Source organism: Corvus moneduloides, chromosome 1 (assembly GCF_009650955.1).
Source record: "Corvus moneduloides isolate bCorMon1 chromosome 1, bCorMon1.pri, whole genome shotgun sequence".
Lineage (NCBI taxonomy): Eukaryota > Metazoa > Chordata > Aves > Passeriformes > Corvidae > Corvus > Corvus moneduloides.
The window spans coordinates 9,181,960-9,205,866 of record NC_045476.1 but is presented as its reverse complement, the minus strand read 5'-3'; the positions used below and the strand labels follow the sequence as shown (position 1 = coordinate 9,205,866).

The window sequence follows — 23,907 nt, the reverse complement described above, 5'->3', positions numbered from 1 at the left end:
GGTCTTGGCCTCTTATTCCCAATGAAAAATAATCCTTGATGCTTGTCTCCCTGTAAAATCACAGATCTGTTAACTACTTTTACCTCTTTCCTAGTCTCTATGCACTTCTTCCTCTGCTGTGAGGAAAAAAAAGTCCTTATTTTTAGCCCTTCTTATGACATTGTTTTTCCCTGTTTTCCTACTTTTTTTGATTGATTTCTATGTGAGCCTGAAAGCTGACAGCATGGTCCCAAAAGTCTTGCTTACAGATGATGAACATGTCCAACCACTGGGCTTTACATGGAGAGTGTTGCTATTGAGAAAAAAGGTTGGAACCTGCCTTCAGACTGCTTATATGTAAATTCATACATTCAACAGAGATTTAAAAGCAGCCCTTATTTTCCTCTTCCTACACAATACTATGTGGAAGAGTTTTCTTGCTTGCATGCATATGCATAGGTATGTTAAATTTCTTATCGACATGAGTAAGCAGAACAGAGGCATGATTGGAAATGGTTTTGGTGTGCTACAGTAAGCACTACATTCAGTGTTTCATACTGCAGGGACATTAGGCTTAATTTTGCACAGTTCCACAGACTGATAGTGAAGTATAGATACCATATATAAAGTCAGAAAAGTGCCTTCCATGGGGAGCTGTTATGCTTCATCTTCTATCTCACCTTTAATATCAATTGCCCTTGAATTTCCTTATGTTCAAAACTTTTGCCACATCAAAGGTATTTTGCTGTTTTGTTTTGTTGTTTTTTCTCAATGTGACTGGTAAAACATTCATAGCTGGCAAACCAAAACAAGTTCTATATCTGTTAGTTTATATCTATATGTAGCTATATATATATCTGTATCATCTATATCTATAAATATATATTTGCCAAATTATATATGTTCCAAGAGAAATCAATACGATTTAGAACTTTTGTCCTTTACATATCCATGTATATAATGGACCTATATTTATATCCACTGCTAAGTGACGAGGAGATTTTTGATTGCAAGACACAATATCTGACTCTCATTTTTTTCCAGAACTCTGTATAGCTATTTATGTTGTGAAAGCATATCAGCAAACTGATCTCTAGGAAACAGTAATGCTGTTCGTACTCTTTTGCAGCTAAAAAAAAAGTTAAGCTACTTTAACACTTGTCATAAGTATTTTGAGTAAATTTAGACTAGGAAACAATGTTCTTCTTGTAAAGAAAAAGTGATAATTTCATGCCCTCTCTCTAGGAGAGCTTGCTGAGTTATAATGGCATACATCCCCCTGTCCTGGAACAGATTCACCTTGTCATAAACTTTAACATCAATTAAGAATACTGTGTTTTCTGTAAGGAATGGAGCATCAATGTGTATGTCTTCCTTCAAAAAGCAGATGCTCTCCATGAAGGGAAAGCTATCTTTTAGGAAAAATTAAAGGTATAAGCACATGTGTTTTCATGTATGCAGCTAAATCAAGTGCTTATGTTGTTTTGTGATCCAGAGACGCTGATTAAAAATGTATTGAAGGACCTAGAGAAACACCAAGTGAATGTGGAGAATCTCAGCTCAACAGAATTGGATGAGATTGCTGATACAATCGCCACTGCAATTCAAAGCGTTGACATTCAGGAAGAAACAGAAAAAAATGCTGGAAAAACGAAAGAAGACAAAACAGAAGCACAGATGAAGGAAGGAGATGCTCAAGGAAGGGCAGATATTCAGACTGGATTAATGGAAAACAGTGTTAATATACCAGGTATTAATTTTAGAAGTACAGCAAAAGACAGCTACCCTGATTTTCCTCTATTGCTTCACATTAGTGCTATACGTCAAAAAATCAGTTTTAAAGGAGATTGGATGGAAAGTTTCTGTGTTTCCCAAAAGGCTGCAGACTTTTAAAATGTTGTTTTCTTTTTACAGCAGGTTATTTATTTACCAAAAAACCCCCTGTTTGGGAACACTTGGTCTTCAAGCTTTACAAACAAGATAAACCTACACACCCAATTATATTGAAATAAGAATTGCTTTATGCTGTGTGGTCTAATTTACTGTTCTTGAAAATGAGATGTTTAAGCAAAATGATAATGGAAATTATTATATTACAAGATATATTTCAAAATATGCAGAGAAAAAGATCTGTTTTACGGAAAATCATTCTTTAACATGCCACAGTTACTTGCAGAAGAAAATCTGTGACAAGTACAGGTACAAACCCACTCGTTCCCTTTCCTGCTTAGGGAATAAGTAGAGGTATGGTTATTTGTTTCTGTCTGCACACACATTTTCCTGGTGATGCAGATTCAGGAGCCACAGTAATTGCCACTGATGAGTGGATACCACAGTGGAACATAAGTTACTGCTCATCCATTTTCTATTTTAGAAATGTTATAACATCTGTTACACCAGAAATGTATACTGTAAGTCATAAAAAATGATTTTAACTGTCTGTTTTCATGATATACTGAAATCCTTACTAGTTAGGGATATTCTGGTTATTGTGATTGCCAGATTTTGTTGTATATTAAAAGGAGCAAACTTGAGGATTTATCTTGAATCATGCTGAGAAATATGAATAACACTCAGTTCATAAAGCAAAAAGCCAGTGTTACTTGATGGAGGTAAAGGATGTGACTGGATATTATCACTATAGTTAAACTGTAACATTATTTTGGTGAAGGATATCTATTGAAATATGTCGGTTTTTTACCACCAAAATACATATGAGGGAAATATATGTTTCCTTTCCTTTACTGTAAATGTCCATTCAGCAAGCTAGAGCCATTTTATTCTGGTTTTTCTCTCAGATATTGGTAAACTGATATGATGATTTGACACTTAATTAGCAAAATAACACTATTACATTGGCTCTTGAAGTACTCTGTCTATTGATCTTGCATTAATTTGCTATCAAAGTGGGGTTAGAATAACAATAACAAATTATACAGTGCTCCTTACTCTGCCCTTTCCGCTTTGATGTCTCAATGTTTAAATCACATAAAAAGGCCACCACTAAAAAGCAGCCTATGAGAAATCTTTGGTTTGTATATGATGTTTGCCCTTCATAACTATGTATTTGTGCTTTTCTTATTCTACAGACAATGGGGTGCATGAAGCCAGTGAGAGAACTGATAAAGAGGTAGAGTACCAGAATTTTAACAAAACAAGTGTTCCATCTCAGAATATCAGGTTTCTGTGCAGCGAAAGTCAAACACTTCGGAAATATAAGACTTGTTCTGTGTTTTATGTGGCTATGATTCAATACCACACATAGATACTGAAATATTAAATGAGCATTTATTTAAAACTTTAGGAAAAATGAGTTTTGGTGTTCAAAAGCAAAATCAAGTCCTTTTCCCCCCTTTCTTTAATTTGTAAATAGACAGAATTCGTAATAGATTTGCAAAGTTCGGACAAATTCAGGATTTTCCTCAAATCAGTAAATTCTGAGTGTTGAGATTGAGTCCTTGAAAATTATTTTTTTCCCTGTCATTTGGCTCTTAGTTCTGAGAAACATACGAACCCTTGCTCAGTTAATATCACTGGTTTTCAGAAGTAAGTGAATGAGTAAACGTACTCCCTCTGAAGGCATGTGTGAGGCAGGAGGGTAGCTGTGTTTCAAAATTCTCTTTCCTTGCATAGGATCTGCCATTCAATTTTATGCACTGCCAGTAATTCATTGAACATCAGAGGTATTTCAAAAGCTCTAGGCATTACATTTCGTATCCTAGCTAGTAACATCAAAATTAGCATTTTAATCCAGATTACTTATACAATACTCTTTCTGAGCTTTGAATCATATCCTATGGACTGCTGTCCAATATTTAGCCATTTTTGAGGTATATTCATCTTTCTTTTTCTTGGTTTCGTGGAGCAGAAAAATGTCAAAGGAACATTTTTAAAAACTGTGTAAAACTTCTCCTACTATATACTCTATCAAAAGCTAATACTGCAAGACTCATAGACAGGCAAATCCTCTTGTGTTCACAGTAGAATCTCTTCAGCCCTTCTACCAAGCAAGGAAAACACAAACATGGACAATGCGGCAGGAGCTTTAAACACCCACATGAAAATCTTCAAGGAATGAAGTGCTGTAGTCACAATAGACTTACAGAGGATCCCATGTATAGATTACTTAGTGACCATTTGAATAGGGGGTATTTGAATAAAATTTATTGTGACACGGAGCACAAAGTGCCCATTAGCCATCATTTCCTCCCAAATGCTTAGCTGAAATAAGGTTATGTAATGAAACCAGCTAATGAGTTTTTCCAGATACCTGTTTGGACTTTGGCTCATTTGCTTATTGTTTTGATTTATTAGACAGATTTTTGTGTTCTGTGATCATGTGTTTAGCTTGTTGATCACTCGCATACAATTTGTCACCATTTCTAGAGATGAAGAAGGGAAATAGAATTGGTCATATTTCCTGTTCCCTTTCCTGTGTTATAACTTTGAGACCCAAGAGGAATGCAAGTTTCCAGGCCCGGGCTTAGGCGTATTGATGGACATTTATATTTTTTCTTCTTTTCATTAACTTACCTGATAACAAAGTTTTATTTTCATCAATATTTAAACACACAGACACATGGAAAGGATTGGAAAAATATGGTGGCATAATTTAATGCTCTTTTATTATTACTGAATAAACATCCTGTTCTTAACAGTCTAGCAACTTATAGAAATTAAGAAAATGACCATGTAACAGTTGTATGAGTAGACTCCATATCAATAAGAGTTTGAAAAATTATATCCAGGTTTGGTGAGTACAACTTCCTGTGCTTAGTTTTAAAAATAATATTATTCTTTTAATACAGGAGAACACCGCAAAACTAATTAGATTCTTGAATGAGAATGCATTACCTGAAAATATGCATAAAACCCTTATTCCTGAAGAATCTACAAAAACAGAAACCAAGAAACCTGAAGAAACTGACTCTTCTTCCTCAGAAGAAACAAATGCTGGTGTGGAAAACGTAAAAAGTGAGACTTTCTCACGGGAACTGACAACTGCAAAGAGCAGTGAATCTGACTCCAAAGACCTGAGCCAGACCAGCTACTGGATTAAGAATGCTTTAATGCAGGATGGAAACTCCTATGAAAAGCCTCAGAAAAACACAGGACAAGGCTTACAACTTGAAGTGAAGTCTTCTGAGGAGAAAGAATACGGCTATATTGTGACAGTGAAAGAGTAAGTACAGCAGCCAATTTGAATGGCATTTTTAACTGGGGAAAAGATAAAGTCATTGCACCTGATGAAATATGAATGTACAAGAGGAAAATGCCACAGGCCTGATTTTTAATACATCTGAAACTGTTTGGAACCTGTTCAGTACTTTGATAAAAATACAAGCAAACAGTTCAGTTTTCTTACAGTTGCCTTTTCTCCCTTGCGAGAGACATTAAATTTGTAGGTCTTTTGCTTAGACCTCTCTCTATCTTCTCATGTTCTAGTGACCTTCCAATATGTCAGTAAGTGTGCTTATGGTTAGGATGCGAGCTTTAAATATTTGACTTGAAAGTAGTCTAAATATCAATGCCTGAGTCATTCTTTCACAAAAAACGACACACAATAATAAAGCACAGTGTTTTCTCTGTGGTTTCATTTTGATCTGAAAATAACACATATAGGAATCCAAACATCACATATACAGCTAGTTTAGAAAGAAAGACCTAATGATTTCTGGTCATGCCACTAATGAATTTGACATTTAATACTATACCTTCAAAAAGACAACTTGAGCCCCCTAATGATACAAAGTTCATTAAAGGAACATTTGGGATTTTAAAACCATGTAGGCACTTTTACATCCTTCTTCCCTCTGTAGAACAATGTTATATTTGATTAGCGATCCTGACTCCTCTTCTGTGAGAAATTGGGAATTTCTAGGATGAGCTTACAAATCACTGCCCAGCATCACAGAGAAACTGAGACAGAAATTTCTTTAGCATGTATTGATTCTTTTGACTGTCTTAAACTTATTAATGGGATTGAAGGCAATGAGATTGTGAAGGATTCTTGTTTTTACTTTACTGTGTTGCATTGAAGTGCATGTGGCTGCATACTAGAAACAGACCAGAAATTGATGGAATACCCTTTAACTGCTCCTCTTTCTTCCTGCCTAGGAATGCTATGTGAAGCAGTAGAAGATGGTTTTTCCCCAGCTCAGCACTACTTTCCTACTTCCCCCAGCTCTTTTAACTCACATCAGTCTGAAGAACTCATTTATTCCAGAGTATCTTAATGACACCATCTCCTTTGACTATCCAGACTTATTTGGCTCATAAATGCTATAAAGCTTAGAACTGTCAGAGCTCTGTGAAATGGAAGACATTCTGAATCTCCAACCTGGAGATTCTTCACTATATCATCTTACCGAGTTTTCTTCCTAATAGTCTCTCACTGATGGGTTTTCCCTGAATTATGTCTATTATTATTCTATGAAACTTGCTGAAGAAGATCATTTGTCCAAAGATTCTTGGTTCTAGAGGAATCCATATACACGAATATAATCTACCTTCTTTACCATTTTTAATACCAGAAAAACAACAAGTACTTTTCTTATATACTGGATTATTGCAACTTTAATAACTGTGGACAAGATGCTCTTAGATAGCTAAAGAGAAAGAAGTTCCATCTTTTACTGGATGTGGGCGAAAACATAGGGCAAAGGATGAGAAGAAGGCTGAGGTACTAAAAGCCTTCTTTGCCTCAGCCTTTAATAGTAAGGCTGGTTGTTCTCCAGGTACCCAGCCCCCTGTGCTGGAAGACGGGAATGGGGAGCAGAATGAAGCCCCCATAATCCAAGAGGAAATGGTCAGCAAACTGCTACATCTCTTAGACACACATAATCCTCTGTGGCTGGAAGGGATCCACCCAAGTGTTCTGAGGGAGCTGGCAGAAGTGCTCACAGAACCTCTTTGTATCATTTACTGGCAGTCCTGGCTAACCAGGGAGGTCCCTGGGGGCTGGAGGTCAGCAAATGTAACCCCATCCACTAGAAGGATGGAAAGGAGGATCTAGAGAACTACAGGCCTGTCAGCCTGATCTTGGTGCCTGGGAAGGTCATGGAGCTGATCATCTTTAGTGCCATCATCCTGCATGTACAGGACAACCAGGGGACCAGGCTCAGCCAGCATGGGTTTGTGAAAGTCAGGTCCTGCTTGACCAACCTGATCTCCTTCTGTTGACAGTGTGACACACTTAGTGGGTGAGAGAAAGGCTGTGGATGTGTCTATGCAGACTTTAGTAAAGCCTTTGGCACCATTTCCTACAGCATTCTCCCTCAGAGTCTGGCTGCTCATGGCTTGGACTGGTGCTCTGTTCACTGAACTGGCTGGATGTTCAAGCCCAGAGGGTGGTGGGGAATGGAGTTACATCCATGGTTGTAACTCTGGGTGGTCACAAGTGCATTCCACAGGGCTCAATACTGAGGCCAGTTCTGTTTAATATCTTTATTGATGATCTGGATGAAGGGATCAAGTGTGTCCTCAGTCAGTTTTCAGGTGGAAACCAAGTTAGGAGGGAGTGTAGATCTTCTGGAGGGCAGGGAGGCTCTTCAGAGGGAAAAGCCTCAACTTGCACGAGGTCATGTTCAAATTGCATATTAGGACAAACTTCACAGAAAGGGTTGTCAAGCATTGGAACAGGCTGCCCTGGGAAGTCACCATCCCTGGAGGTATTTAAAAGGTGTGTATGTGTGTCACTTAGGAACATGATTTAGTGGTGGACTTGGCAGTGCTGGGCTAACAGTTGGACTCAATGATCTTAGAAGTCTTTTCCAAGCTAAATAATTCTATGATCCTATGATTCTAGTTGGTGCTATAGCTGACATTTACAGGGAGACCAGTTCCCTATTAGCTTCTGAGGTTTTGCAAGTATGATCCAAGTATGATCCAACACTGCTGCAATGAAGTCCATGAAATCTAAGATGCCAGCATTTAATTGTGCCACAAACCAAAGATAAACATTTCCATCTAATAGTTGAAGGAGAGATTTGTGATACTTTACAGATTTGTCAAAATGGCAGTCTGATTGTCAACGGCAGGAACAGTAGGTCACTCCTGCTGTGTTTGTCAAGTGACCTTTCAGATGGTTGCAGCATTGCAATCCATACCAATCCATATTATCCATCAGTGCTAAGGTTTGGAATGAATTGACAGTTTCAATGTAGAAAATTGTCCAGCAAACCCTCCACTGTGCTGCTTCAGCAGTTTATTATTCTGAGAAACCAATCAAATTGGTGATTTACTTTGTTTACTCTCTTTCAGAAAATTGCTATTCTACCACTGGAGTACTTGTATAAGATTTTTTTCTTTCTCAGTGTAATTGCTTTGAACTGTTTCATTAATTTTAACTCTGAAATTCTAAAGTAATCGTATTTTTACAAAGTAATCTACAGGATGTTATTTTTATTTGTATTCTACTTTTACCATAGTTATAAAATACCTTTCTGTTATAGTTTTGATACATCAGTGTGAGCTCTCAAATCAGAGAAGTTTTGCCTTCGGACTCTTTCTAGTTTCTGAAATTCTAGTTCTTTGCATTTGGGAAACTTTTTTTTTTTGTGTTTAAAAGCATGCCAATGCTCCCATTTGTTTGGCAGTATTTTCTCTAAAATGAGGGCCTAGATGCCACAATCAAAACATTTACATAGTGTTTAGTCTCCTGAGTGTCTCATGAGGAAACCCAAAGCCTGACTTTCCAGAATATGTAGTTCTTACCACCTCCAGTAAATCTAAATGTAAGCTGCTGCTCAGCAGTTTAAATAGCCAAGCTGGCATTCAATTTCTCAAATATGAGACTGAGTAGATAGACTTAAATGCAGTAAGAAAAATCCTAGTTGAATCCTAGTTTGAAAGTTCATCTCTTTCCAGTGCTTATCACAGTCCTTCAAGCTTCAAAATCAAGTCATGCTTGCCTGAAGCCATGCTTGGACACCTAATGCAAAGCAACCTGTCCTGTTTTATGATTTTTCAGAAGGCTTGTGCTTGAAGCTTTTCTTACAAATACTAGATCACAGACAGCCCATGGCAGCTCTCTTAGCTTGTGAGGCAACTTCTGGCATTGCTGTATTAGGCAGTTCCTGGATAGTTCATGTTTTGTCATATGTTAGCTCTCAATTCCAGACTGTCTATGTAAAATTGTATAGGCTGTAAATCTGTTCACAACACGTTAACCGAGCTGGATCCTCCGTGCATGGCTCTGCCTTTCATTGGAGGTAGCTGCTATTCTGCTCAGGTGCTGGGAAAAAACAGATCCTGTGTTCATAGTGTAAAATTGCTATGGAATATGATTAGTCTGACCCATTAAACATGCTGAAGGGTTGGGTTAATTGCAAGTGCTTGATATTATTTCTCCACCTTTACAAATGTGATAAATGATACTACTTTGCATATAATGATTACTTTCCTCAGGATGGCATTTGGGTTAGGACCCTGAAGCTGGGTTGTGCAGAAGTCTTGGTTTATTCCTCAAGTTTTCTGTTTTCCTTGGCAGGTCATTAAAGAATTGTATTTTTATGATCTTCATTATTTTTTTCCCTACCAGGTGGAAACATTTAATTGCATTTAAAAATTAAATTTAAAATAAATAGGACAAATGAATCGCAATATCTACAGCAATGAAACAGGGCCGATAAGTTTTATCATTCTTAGTTATTAGAAGATTTTGGTGTTTCTTAGAAACTGAGCATTTATATTCCATGAGGATTTTCAGCTCTTTGTCGAAAATAATAACAGAATGTTCTTGTCTTTTAATACATATATTCAAAAAGAAACACTGATTTGACCTTCTCTGAATATCTCACTGTCCTTTTTGAAATCATTATTCTACTTACAAGTGCACTTTATCAAGGGAAAGGGATTTGTGCATATTCTTCACTTAATTTCTACAACTAGATTTAAAAACTAAGAGAAATTATAAACACACATAAACCAGAAAATCTGTTGCTACTGAAGTCTGTTAAAATCACCAAAGGACAGGTTTGCTGACATTAGAAAAGAAGTTAAATGTAAAATTTTTATCTCTGATTTTTTACTTCCCTTGTATAACTCTTCCCTTATATAAATAAGTTCAGTAAATGTCCATCACTGATTTTAAAGCCAAAGGTTTTGCTTGTGACAACATAGCTTGACCCCCTATCTGAATAATACACGTGGAAAATCCTTTCCTGTGAAATTACCCAGTAGGCACAATTTGGTCTTTGTGTTTCAGCACCAGAATTTGTAGAGAGGCATAATTCTAGAATTTTCTGTTGCCAACTCTTCACACAAAATTATTCATGATCCCTAGAGTTTTCTAGACATAAAATCTTCTTTCCATCTATAATTCTTCAGTTTTCTTGTGATACTTAGAAAGTGACAGAGATCATATCCCCCATATTACTGCTTCACTGCCTCAATTTTGATATTATATATTCCCATAGGAAAATGATACTTCATGCTTCCTATTCATCCACAAGAAAATAACAGAAAAACAGTAGTTAATGTGGCTTTGTCACAGAGAGCAATAAATACTGCCTTTTATTTTTGATGTGAGTGTTCATCTTTGTATATTTTTACTATCTGTTATATGTGCAGAGATAATATGATAATCTGTTCTACTTCAGCTGCCCTTAGCTTTTGTGCTTTCAAAATCTGTTGAAATACATTGTGAGAGAACGATTCTCACCTGCTGATGTAGATCACTTTACAAGAGAAGAGTCTTTCACAGTGTCCATGTTCCCCTCCTCAAAGGGCTTTGCTTTCCCAGATGTTTTCCTCTCTTTTGGGACCAGCTCTGCATTTTTACCTCTAGAGGAACATAGAAAATTTTCTAGGTGATGTAGCTGGTGACCAGCCAATCTGCTGCACTAATGACAGTAATGGCAAGGATTCACTCTGGTCCTGATGCAATGGGCAAATCTGTGAGTGTGCCTGGAGTCCTCAGTAGCACCACAAGGACTCCCTCAGATCTCTTTTACTCCACATAGCTGAACAGGAATGACTACTGGCCTAGTTTCCCAGACCAGACATTCCCAGGCACTCCCATTCCTCTTTCCATGCCTCTGTGCTGCTTTGCCATCCTATGTTTGGGTCTCACACGCCAGGTCTTTGGAAGAGCAGCTGGTGCAGGTACTCCACAACCTCTCATTGAGCAGGTTCAGGTCACTGTGCTGACTCCAGGCTGTAGAGCTGCGCATTAAATGTGCCCAAACTAAGGATGGGGCTGTGCTTTGTTTTTATAAACAGTGGGAGTCGTTAAAACCCTGAGATGCTGCAATATCTCACCATACCATATGGTCAGTACTGCTAGGATATCACAGTGCTTTTCGGGTAATTACCATTCAGGTCATTATGAAACAGTAATGAATTTTAAAGTTTTGAAATGAGTGAGAGCAAGAAAGCCAAAGATCAGGATTCCTGGTAATGCAGCATACTGAATCGTAATGCAGTCTATTATCTGACAGTACTTTTTCATCAGTGCTGTTCTGCCCAATCCTGGGAAGCTCAGATATAAAAATCCCATCATTTAATTTTCATGCCTTTTTTTTTTTTTTTAAATTTCTTAGCTCACATTATGTGTACAAAATGGAAATACTTGACCACTAAAAATTAGAATTAAGTAATTTCACAAGTAGAAAATCAGTGAATAAATTTGAACAGAGCTTCTCTGGGCAACCTGTGCCAGCATCTCAGTCAAGAACCTCCTCCTAACATCTAACCTAAACCTACTCTCAGTTTGAAGCCACTCCCCCTTGTCCTGTCACTACAGTTCCTGATGAAGAGCCCCCCTCTGATTTCCCTGTAGGCCCCCTTCAGACTGCAGAAGCCTTCTCCAGCCTGGACAATCCCAACCTTCTCAGTCTGTCTTCATAGCGGAGGTGCTCTTGTCCCTCTATGAATTAGTATTTGTGTTTCTTCAACTCCTTTTTTTAAACACTGTATTGTTGGATATTCTTTGTCATTTTACATTATACATTGGTCTGGGCTTTATGCTGCCTTGAAGGAAGATGGAAGATATGAAGGACGGGAAAGAATGAAATGTCAGAAGTGCATTAAAATGTGCATCATCATTTGTCCTCAATCTCATTTTCTAATTACTTGTATGAAGAAGTACTTTGATATGAAAGAACAGGTTTGCGTTTTCAAGGCATTTTTTGCATCAGAGATTCAGGGTCCATGAACCCTGTAGCTGTTTCCGGCATTCAGCTCAAAATGCATTAGGGAGTACTTTGGTGGGGTCCATTTCAGCCTCAGAAGGGAGGGCAACACAATCATGGCACAGATTATTGCCATTATTTCTGTGCTTCTGCAGGCGACAAAGCATCTGTATGAATTTGTTACTATTAACACAGCTGGAGGTACTGAATGTTTGAAGTAATGCAAGCACAGGCTGGCACAGTGTCACACTTTGATTATAACTCCAGAGAGTTGATCCTTCTCAACTTCTCTCTCACTCTCCTGTTTCCAGGATGCTGTTATCTCCTCTGACCTTCATAGCCCAGCCACTGCCATTGATTTTTAGCAAGTGTCATTTGTGTTACAAATTGGTCTGGACTTGAATCTCTCCGTATTAAGAGGTTTAGATTCACACTTACTGGTGGTGGGAAAAGAGGGGAAAAATTACGGAAAGTGGGGATTTGCTGAGCTGTCAAAACAGAAGTAAGCTTAAAAAGGCTTTATGGCTAATAAAGCCTTTGAGGAAACAAGCATGGAAAAATGAAAGTGCAGCCCAATGCAATAAAATTGCAGTGTCCTTAAAATGATTACAATAACAGTGCTGTGAAGTCAGGCAGCTCTCAAACTATCCAGTGAATAGCTCTGTGCTTGGTAGTTATTTGGTTGCTCTCACGAATTCTGGATAAATGTGAACCATTTACAAAATTAATCATTATTTAACTTAATGTAAGACACCGACTGTGTTCAAACCAAAATAAATCCATGAAATACAGTCCTTCACAAAGTCTTTGCTGGAGATGTGTGCTTCAAGATGCATGAAGCTACACTGAAGCACAGAAAAAAGACTCAGACTCAGACAGACAAGACAGGCTGTTCTAACACCATGGACTTAAAGCATCAGTGCCCAGGACTGTCATTACAGATTATCAGATGAGTTACTCTCAGGGGCGCTTCCAGACAAGAGAAATAAATACAATTGCAGTGTCTAAATGTTTTTTTTTTTAAGGCTTGGTAGGCTCAGAAAGAATTTAATGGCAACACTATAAATTTGGTATTAAAAATGTTCCCAGTAGTCCTTGCCATGGCACTTACCTCCTCTATGACCTGCAAACCCTTCTAATGTCTCAGTTTCTTCTCCATTGTATGGATAATATGTATTGTTCTTGTGAGGGCTGAGACTTCCTTTGTGTCTAGAAAAAGAGGAGTAGGAGTTGAAGAAGGCTAGATTCAATAGTTTTATACTATTTTTTTTGGTGGTTGCCAACCTGATGAGAATGTCAGATTCACGCCGTGTCTTCTCTGACAGGCTGTGTGCTACTGGGGTGGCAGGAGCACTCGCCCCATCCATGGGGGAGGGGTAAATGACAAAATTCTCCATTTATTCCCTCCTCAGGCACATGCAGCATTTTTCCTTTGGATTTTGAGGTGTGTGGCTCAGATGCTGGCAGTAGCAGCTACGTGAGCCAGGCTTGGTAAATGACTTTTCACATCACAGAACAGTGGTGTTGGTGTGCTAAAAAGTGCCATGAAGCAAATTCCCAGGAGACAGGAGTCAGTGGGAAGAGAGGAGTGAAAATCTCTGGTGGAACCTTGGTAAAGCTGTATTTGTTTATTGCAGTACCAAGCAGCTCTCCCATACCTCAGTTACTACTGAAATTTGCACACAGTGAGTTTCACATCAATCTATTTCATACATTGGTAGCTGAGTTTCCCATTATGTTGCTTGTTAAAATATTTACTAATCTTAGCAGAAAAAAAATTTAAAAAGAAAAAAATAGAGAAATCCAGAAGAATTAAACCGTGTCCTTAAAATAAAAGCTTTCCTAGTATTGTTTACAGCTTCTCTGAGATGAAGAAGTGCTGTGATCCTGACTCTGAGACCGTATCGCTGATAAGCTACTACTTTAAGCTACACATTTTAAGTCCTGGCTATTTATATCTGAGGGCCACTGAGCCTGGGCCCCCAGGAGGCAGTGCCAGGGACCCTCTCTTCTTTGTGGCAGCACCACACTTGGAAGACCCTCAGGTCCGCAGCACCTTTTGCTGAGATGCATCAGACTCTCCTGGGAGAAAAGCTGCTGTCGCTGCAAAACCACAAGTTGTACCTACCCTTCAAATCAACAGGAGATAAATGGTATGCTCTTCATACTGACTTTAAGGAGAGTGAGTCACAGAGCAAGGGGCAGGGTGTCACTGCGGATTAAGAGCTGGTTATGAGATAGGAGAGAAAGATTTATCATGAACTGCTGCACCTCAGTGTGTAGAGAGATTAGTGGTACCCCATCGGCAAATTGTCTCTGTTAGGAAGAACTATGGAGGATTTAGAAAAATTCCAGATGGATTTAAATACATTGAGGGATTAAGGAGTACAATGGAAGATGAAATTCAGCTAGAATAAGTGTGACAGAATAATAGACATTAACAAAAATAGTACTTTTGGGGAAAAGAAAAAAGAAAAAAGAAACGGTATTCTTTGAACTCCTCGTAGTCTGTGCTCTGAGGCTGTGGAAAATTTGAAAAAAAGATTTGCAATATCTGTATGCATGGATCCTGCCCTTCATATGGTGGCACATATTTTCAGACTTGAAAATTTAAAAGAAAGCATGCAAATCCTGAAGGCAGTGGCCAATTTCCCAACATTCCTAAAACACAAACTAGTCTAATGCCTATCACTGAGGTCAAGAGTTCAGGAGGAGATTTTTTTTTTTTAGAAGAGAGATTTTTCTAATTGTTAAGCATATACATAATCACATTAACTAATTGTTTGTAGAATTATAACCATAATATTATTTTATTTCAGAAGGAATACGCTTGCTGCAGGGTATAAGGCAAGAGGAACTCACTTCTGGTGTCTGTCTGTTCTTGGCCTAGGCTATAGTGCACGTGTGGCACATGGAAAGCGCTTGGCTGATATTATTAGTAAACACAGGGTTCATGTGTTTCATGAGATTCATGTAAGGAAAACACAGAGCCATTAATGACCTCTGGAGCCAGAGGATGAATCAGTTATATTGTTTTTCTCATGTATAATATTCTCATTTATTTGGTCAGGTGTTCCTAGCACTCCTGGGATAGAATATGTGTGTTTTGGTACTTTTTGTCCGGGTTTTAGGCAATTGCCTGAATAATGGCAATTTCATAGACACCCCTTCATCTTTCAAGTTTTCCCTCAGGTAATTTTGGAAATACTATTTTTTGAATACTGTTACCGAATAACTCTTTTAATGTCTTTTCCTCTGTCTTTCTTGATTATTAGCAGCATAAACACAACAGTGTCCAAGTAAAAAAAGAAAAAAAAAAGAAGAGAACTAATGTTTTTTGTTTGTCAAAGCATTGTTTTTCCCAGGACAGATGGATCCTTAGGTGGTCCTTAGAGAGGGAGATCCCAGCTGACCACTTCTCTTGCCCTCCCTCAGAATTTTTCCAGAATTATCTTGGACTTTATTTCTTAGCACTTATCTAAGGGCTATATTGTATTTAGTGCTAGTTTTAGAAAATCAAGCAGTAGAATGTCCAAGGAGGTCTAAAATAACCTCCAGTCTTGTGCTGGTGGCTGCTGCTGAGGACTGACTCAGGGTCTGGGGTTAGCATGTACTGCTGGGAATCTGCTTCCTTCAGCATTGCTCTTCTCACTCCTTGATCCCAGCAGCAGAAAGTGAAAATTACTTTCCTGCTCTTTATCCTTTTCTCTTGACTGCTTTTAGCAGGCAAAGCACTCATAGCTGGTGTTCACCAGCCCCTTGCCCATGGAGAGGCAATGCCCAAGTCCTGGCATTCCAGCTCCTCCGCTTCTCCTTGCCAACCAGTGCGCTGAGAGAGGAGATAGGATGGGAAAGAAACCAAGCCTGACACTGGCCCATTAAGGTGGATGGTTAAAAATGCTGTAGCCACTGTCACCTGTTCCAACAGTCCCCCTCTACTGGATTTAATATTTTGTATTCATTAGAGCAAGTAATAAGCAAATAGGCAGCTCCCAGCACATCTCTAAGTTATTTTACAGAAGCTCTGAAACACCTGCACACACCTCAGAGTCTCGTCACTTAGCTTGAGCCCTGTGACAGACATTCCTGCTCTTTTTCCAGGCATGGAGGGAGGATGGCAGCTTGGCTGGAGCTGGCCAGGCTGCTCCTCCCAGCTTCCTGCCAGCAGGGATTTTGCCTGCACCAGTCAATGTCCATACTGCTGCCAAATGGTGTTAGCAGCCAGAGAAAACTAATCCTCAACATTATTCATCCTAAAGACAGACTCCTTATTTGACTCTCTAATGCATTCCATATGGTATTCCAGACTCATATTTCTGAACTTTGATTTTTCTTTTTTTAGGTTTAGCTTTTTATGTTCAGTACTAAGGAGACTGTGCTGCATACTAAGTGATACTGTTATAGACTGTTGCTCTGCTAGTGACAGGAAGCTGATTTTATGTCAATCAAAACAAAGATATTCCTGAGAGATGGCCAGGTGGAACTTCCATAAATAATTATTTGAAACTATGGAATTAATCTTTCTTAAAATTCAGTATTTAAAAAGACTAGGGGGAAAAAAAAGAATTACAGTTCTCAGATCAGTACTGAAAAAAAAATCTTCACTGTAAAAGAAGTTTCTATTTGTGTCCACAAAGAGAATGACTGTTAAAAAATCTTAAATACAAACACTTGGAATAAATATAGTGGCAGGCAGGACCAACAAAATGATGTTTTTCAGATCAAAACTCAGATTAGCTCCTAAAGTAAAGTACCACCACAAGAAGCCATGGATCTTTGGTGAACCCATCCAGGCAGGTCTTGTGGTAGACTTTTTTTTTTTTGCCAACATGTGAATCTGTAGGATAGGGAACCAAATGAAAAAGAATCTTACAATTCTAACCCAACACTATGGCCTGCAGGGCATAATCTGTGTGTAGCTTCCATTGTTTAATAAAAGTTGATTACTGAAATTAAATTCTTCAACAGGTTTCATCTGTTCAGGTTCTGTTTTCAAGAGCTTTGGATATGTGTCTTGTTACCCATGTGTTTAATATCTTTTCCCTTTAAGGCACATTTTTAGGTGTAAAGCTGAAATGTGGTTATTTCAGAATTTAGAGTGAAAGCCAGAGTGCCTCATTTAGGCATTTTGGATGCTGCACAGGTTCCCCAAGGATATCATCCACTTCATTTCACATCACTGAGCTCCTTGAGAGACAGGTGACCCACACACAGAGCTTAGACACCTTCTTTCCTCCACTGATTAGAAGGGACCTTTGAAGACTTCAGAAGACAGCCCAGGCTGCAAAGCATCTCCCTGTTTCACTGAGACATGCCAAACAAGTAGGATGTTCGGGGATCCAGTGTGTCTAGTGCTCTCTGACAGGCACTGTGTCTAGGATCTTCTGTCTGTCTCCTGCTTATTACTGTGGGGCTTGGAAAGTGAAGCAGGAGATGGAAGAGACCTTACTGAAGTTGGTCTGAGTAGTTTTAACTCCCACATCCTGAAAGAGTGCTCTATGTACCAGACATGAGAGAGAACACTGCCCATCATCCTCTTGATGGCCCAGTGATTCATCTTCAGGCCTAAAAGCAACAAAGAAAGATAAATAATGCACAGAAGAGAACCTGACTTTTAACTTGCAGCACTCAGGAATAAGGAAGACTGCTGGTCCAAACTTAGTTTTTTGAGTGTGTGTGCATTGAGAGTGGTTTTAAAGTAAACATAAGTCTGAATATAATGTCTCCTCCCCAAAAGATGTCTCCTCCCCAAAAGTTATGGATGTGGTGTTTAAGCCCTGCTTCATTCTCTGATTTAGATGTGTATTAAATACTATTCAAGCTGAGCTCAAGCGTAGCCAAACTTTTGAACATTCTCCAGGGGAGATAAACAGAGTGGCGATGCCACTGTGCTTGAGTTTGGACAGCAAAAGAGGCTGGGTGTGAGTGGTATTTTCCTCCCCAGAAAATACACTTACTGATACTGCTGGGAGGATACTGTAGTTAAGCATTCAGGCAACTTTCATTCTGCAGAGAAATGCCTTGCAATTTTATTGTAGTGCTCATCACTCTTGAAAATGGGCAAACGGGCCTTCATTGCGTGGGTTCTGATCTAAGCAAATTCTAGGTGGATTGAACCCTACCTTACTTAAGATTTTACTGGGGATTAGACTGACATTTAGGTTTAAAGAGTGCAATTCCCAATGTCAGGCCCATTTCTGTACTGTATATTATTCTTCATTTTTGCAGAAAATGATTCAATTGAACTAATCTGACAGGGCTGACTGGATGTCCATTATAGTGCTGCATTACAATTGCTAAACAGAGTATTGGAAGGGCACTAGGTACAGTCTAGTAAAGACAATACATAATTTGAATGATGGCACTAAGGGAGCATTTCAGAGTTCAGTTAGTGGGTTACCAAAGGCACTTGGCAATTGGGAGGAGGAAAAGCAAGTGAGAGAAACTGCTTGTGAGACTGACATAACCTCAGCATAACATTGAACTGCATGTTGTTCTCCTTGGGCTGAGAGCAGGCTTGGCAAACACCAGCAATCAAGCCATCTGTATAACTGCATCAGATTTCTTGCTACCAAAATGGTTCAATTTATGGGATTGTTTTGACAGGCATGTTGGGAAATACAGAACATATAGTTTTCATCATTGTTTACTTCTGTTTTTCCTGTTGTTCCCTTTGACATTGCCCACTGGCTCATATTAGAGTTTGAGCTCCATTTAGCTCAGCATGCAGAGCTGGCCATGCTGCCAGTGTCGCTCCCCACAGAACTCCCCCTGTGCCTTCATTTACATGTTTCCTTTTTGTTCTTTAACCAGAAGGGGAAACTTTGAGCCTTGAATGCATAAATCATTAGGTCCAGGTCAAAAAATAGGCCATTATTCAAAATGTTTGTTCTCACTCATCAGATTTGTAGTTTATCCTGGGAATTTCTTGAAAACGTGGAATCCATTTGTAATATTGTTCAGATGACTGTAGCATGAAGCTGAACTGGTCTGGAGATCCGCATCCAATATTCAGCACTACTCTTGTGTTGAAGTGGTCTAACTGGCCGTTCATGAAGCAAGTCTGGTGCATAAGACTCTGTGGCCTCCTACTCTATTTGCCCACAGCAGGCCTTTAGCAAGACTCCTAAGTCACCAGTGAGGCAGAAGTTAACTTCACCTGGATCAGGGTGCTCCAAATATGCTCTAAAATCAGAAAGATGTGCTCTAAAACCAGTCAGAGCCCCTGTGCTACGATAGTTCGGAACAAAATTTTTGATAGGGGAATGAGCAAAGTTTTTACTAGAAGTTAATTTTCAGGCTGCATAGTATTTGCTACTACAACATCTCCATATTTAGTAGGGAGTGATATATAGAGCCAATAGTGCTGGTCTTTCTTGTCTTAGATCCAGAATGGATGCAAATCAAATAAGAACAGTCTCTTATATAACAGTACCAGGCACCTGACAAGGAAAGTTGGGGTTATTGCCTTCATTCGATGGAGTGTGGAATTGGGGGTCAGGAAGATGTCTTGACCAGGGTAACTTCATAGACCTCTCCCAGATGAAGACATATTATGTTCCTCATTAATAATTTGTTCAGCTACAGATATTCTCTCACTTGTGTATAAAACCACTGAAGATAGTGGGATTGTATAGACAGATTTAAAAAAATGGCTAGCATTACTGCATATTTTGTAGCAGGAGCTAAGGAGAAATTCACTTAATGGGATTGTTCTAAGTTATGCCAACTTTCTGGGAGCAGATTTTAGAAATGACTTCTCATCACTGCATTTTTCTTATGAATTGAAAAGTTAAATCTTAATAGCCAGTAGCAGAGGAAGATTATTATTCAGTGCTCTATTATTTAAATTACTTCTGTAAGTGGATTGTTCCTTAAAATATTTCTGTTTTCAGCTTCTTCACTGGGAGGGACCTAGACATTGGAAGATACAAAATCTTATTTTCACCAGACAATCTAATTTTCTTGTATTCAATGTCCAGTACACTTTGTGGAAACACTTTGACAATTACATAAAATTGGGCTTCCAAATCCACTCCTGAGCATTTAAATGGATTGCACTAATTTTCAGAAGTGCTCAACAGCTCACATTAAAGTTAAGAGATACTTACTCCTGTGCTTTCATTTCAGATTTGCCTCTAAATAAAACAGCTTTTATGGCATAGATCCTGCCTTTCTTGATTTTTGGGTATTTTTTGTGTGTTAGACAAAACTGATGAAGTTATAGGGAGCTGATTGGCTCAGGATTATTTTAGGTCAAACAAGTAGATCTGAACTGGATGATTTATTTTTGACATGATTAAACTGGATACAGAAGTTTTCATGGTTATGCCATGATGTTAAAGCATGACATCAGAGTCTTGTACTGAGCTGTGGAGTCATTTCATCAGAAGGGATAGTATAGTACTACCATATAATATTGGCTGTTATTAGCTGGGATATAAGCCATATTCTCTAGGAGATATAACAGTGCAAGAAACATACCCTGAAAAATGAGATCAAACAAAAGCAGTAGTGAAATATTTTGCAGATGACACTCTGGCAGACTTTAAAACTATATCTATCTATAAATCCCAGAGGAGGTACTTATATTTCATTCCCCATTTATTTATTCATTGTCATTAATGTGTCAAAGTATATTCTACCAATAATATGAGATAAAGATTGGCATCTGAGTGAGACAGAGTTCTGCTACTGGTTCAGTAGGGTCTGAATCTGTCAACTAAAAAAATAATAATTAGGGTAGCACTCACAGATAGAGATGGCATTAGAAGATAAAGCAATGGAAGGAAGTTCATTATACATGAATTTTATGTACTTTCTGATTCTCTTTTCATCTTCCAAGAGAACTGGAGATGGAAACCTTAAAAGGACCTCAAAAGAATTATTTTAAACAGGGAGAAGTATCACATTTTCTTTTAGCTGCTATTATTACAGTTACCTTGAAAGAAGGTGCAAAAGAGCAATCTACAGCAAATGGAATGAGAGCAAAGGTAGGAAACCCAAAGTAAGCACTGTCTCAGGATCTCAGCTGTCAACATCTATAACATCTGCAAAATGTGCTCTGCTGTCCAGCAGCTGACTCTTCCTAAGGCCAAAATCTAGATCAAAGGTGATCAGAAACCTTCAAGGCAATCAAACAAAGCAGTGGTAAAATCATAGAATCATAGAATATCCTGAGTGGGAAGGAACCCATAGGGATCACTGAAGTCCATCTCCTGCCCCTGCACAGAACACCCCAAAAATCACACCATGTGCCCAAATGTATTGTCCAAACACTTCTTGAACTCTGCCGAGAGTGCTGTGACCACTTCCCTGGGGAGCCTGTTCTAGTGCCCATCAAGCAGGGCTCTTAAAGGCACTGCAGAAACCATTAGTTTTCTTTGACATAGAAAGGGTTAGCCAGCCTCAAGAGAATTTGGAAAATATAAATAGCATCCATGGGAGGGCCTTTTGCTGCGTTTTTTTTTTTCCAGCTCATGTTTTATATCTCTGAGGCCTATGTAAACTGTGATTTCTCTTTTAAGGATTCACTGCTACTGGTGTACTGAAATGCCTTATCACAGACTCCTGGAAGAAAAAGCATATGAGTTGGCCCTGTGTTGGTGCTGGAATGTGAGGGGCCACAGCCCAGGGACTCTGTGCTGTGCTGCTCAGAGTGCCAGCAAAGCTCAGCACCAAAGGAGTTCCCAGTTCCGCTACTGGGAACTGAAATGACCATCTTGACAGTTCAGATGAAGTGGTGTGAGCCCTGTCCAGAACTTTTCTCCCAGTCTTTGGCCTTGATAAAACAGTTCAGTTGTCAGGGTTGTCTAAAGAGTCTTCTTTCTACTGTTACAACTTCTATCTGAAGTATCTCACTATTTGTTCCTTATCTGAACACTTATTTTTTGTCTTTCTTTCTTGGTTTATCTAAGACTTCTCGTTGAATTAATTCCGTAGTTCTTGAACCCTCACAATCAAAAAAGGAAACATATTTATGAGAAAAACCCCACTCCCTAATATAGAAACTGAATCAAACAGGCTGAAAACTAAGCATAGTATGTGAAAGATCACAAATATAATCTGTTCTACAAGTATTGAATGCCTGCACTGAGGGTGAGTGAGAGGGCCACGGGCAGGAGAATAGGTGATATTTGAAAGATTGTCTTCTGCATTCTCCTTGTAAAAGCCTGAAATCAGATGGTTGATGTGGGTGAAGGGTGCTGTTGCAAGGAAGGTCAGTTTGCATAGCACAGTGCTGGTGGAAATGGCGTGCTTCTCTCCATGTAAACAAAGCTAAAGGCAATCACTGTACAAACCATGCAACACTGAGCAAAATTAAACACTAAACAAAAGCAAATCACTAATTGAGTGTGGAAAATCATGGCCTGGCATTCTTAGAGAAAGGTTTTAAATATTCTACTCTCCTGCAGCACAGCTGTCATAGAACTGCAATGAACAGTACTAGATTGTCTCAGTGTTGAGAAGTTGGGAAAATTGCATTGGAAAATACCGTGATTGTAATAATTCTAATGGGAATCCTCAAACATGACTGTGGGATCAGTAACAGCACTGGTACCAAAGAATACTCGTCCTGCAGCTTTTCTGTGCTATTACAAATGACAATTTCTTAGCCTATCAAAGTGTTTGTGAGTTTGTGAACCTCTGCGTTTGAGTTTGATATTGTGCAAGAGTTGCTAAGACTACTCTTGCATGCTCAGGCTTGCAAAACAATGGCCTTCCTGCACCATTTTCTCTCCCATTTCCCCTCCAGCATTATTGCTGGTTTGTAGCATTCAAATGCTCTGATTACACCCCCCATTTACTGCTGCTGCATTGGCTTGTTGCAGCATATCTTGTTTTTGAAGCTGGTGAACGCTTTTTCAGGGGAGTAGGGAGGGGTAAGCCAGGAGCAGGAGGTTGAGCTTTACAAGTGAGGCTCCCTTGATAAAAAAGCAGCACCAATGTACACAGCAGCCTTTGCCTGCATCAGACTTGCTATTACATTAAAAGCCCACTTGCTGACACCAATCATTTCCATAAAATTTAAGCCAACATCTTTGGGAGAAAAGATTTAATTAACACCTAAACCCCAGAGTAACTATGGCAATCTGCTTTCATAGTGATGGGAATAATCACGTTGCTCTCCACTGTCAGTCCTTGAAATATAACAGTTTTATGTATAATCTATAGTACGTTTTTTTCCTTACACAATCAATCAGATTCCTTTGTTACTTTCACACAAGAATATTTCAGTCTTAGACATCTAGAAAAACTCTATATTTATCTGGTGCCTTGAGGGGCTACCTCTGGTTGTGTGACAGGAGGTCTCTTGAGCATTTTGGGCTAGCAGCATGGAGGGAGGCTGAGCAATTCCATCCTAACCAAGATCCACATGAGATATCCCATTATTTAAATAGAGGTGCCCTTAGGGCAGCGCATGCAGAACCCAGTGCAAAAAAAAAAAAAAAAAGAACCAAGCAAAAACAAAACCCAAAACCCCCAGTGTTCATTGCAGACAATAAATAAAATGGTGGCAGTGATTACCATGATGTAAAATTAGATGTAAAATTAGATTAAAAAACTTACCTGTGAGGCAGAGTGACCTTCAAAAAAAGCTTTGAAAAAAATCTTTTTCCCTTAGTTCAGTTGAAAAGATTGTGTCTAATACTACATGATTTTTTTGGACACCTTCTTCTCCTACTTATAAATCCTTGAAGGAAAAAATACAGAACCTTTTTTTTCCCTGGGTTAATCTCAGCAAAGTTGTTTCTGCTTTACTGTGGCATAAGTTAGATAAACTTGTATGGTA

At 38.8% G+C, this 23,907-nt stretch overlaps 1 protein-coding gene across 4 annotated transcripts in view; it reads left to right on the top strand.

Moving 5' to 3' along the window:
• PTPRN2 (protein tyrosine phosphatase receptor type N2) overlaps positions 1-23,907 on the top strand; it is a 659,325-nt gene that overhangs the window by 254,191 nt on the left and 381,227 nt on the right. For all 4 annotated transcript variants that reach the window (XM_032099269.1, XM_032099287.1, XM_032099259.1 and 1 more), the window contains exons 7-9: positions 1,475-1,729; positions 3,069-3,109; positions 4,788-5,161. In XM_032099269.1, the coding sequence (XP_031955160.1) occupies positions 1,475-1,729; positions 3,069-3,109; positions 4,788-5,161 (670 nt within the window). The remainder of the gene's footprint in view (positions 1-1,474; positions 1,730-3,068; positions 3,110-4,787; positions 5,162-23,907) is intronic.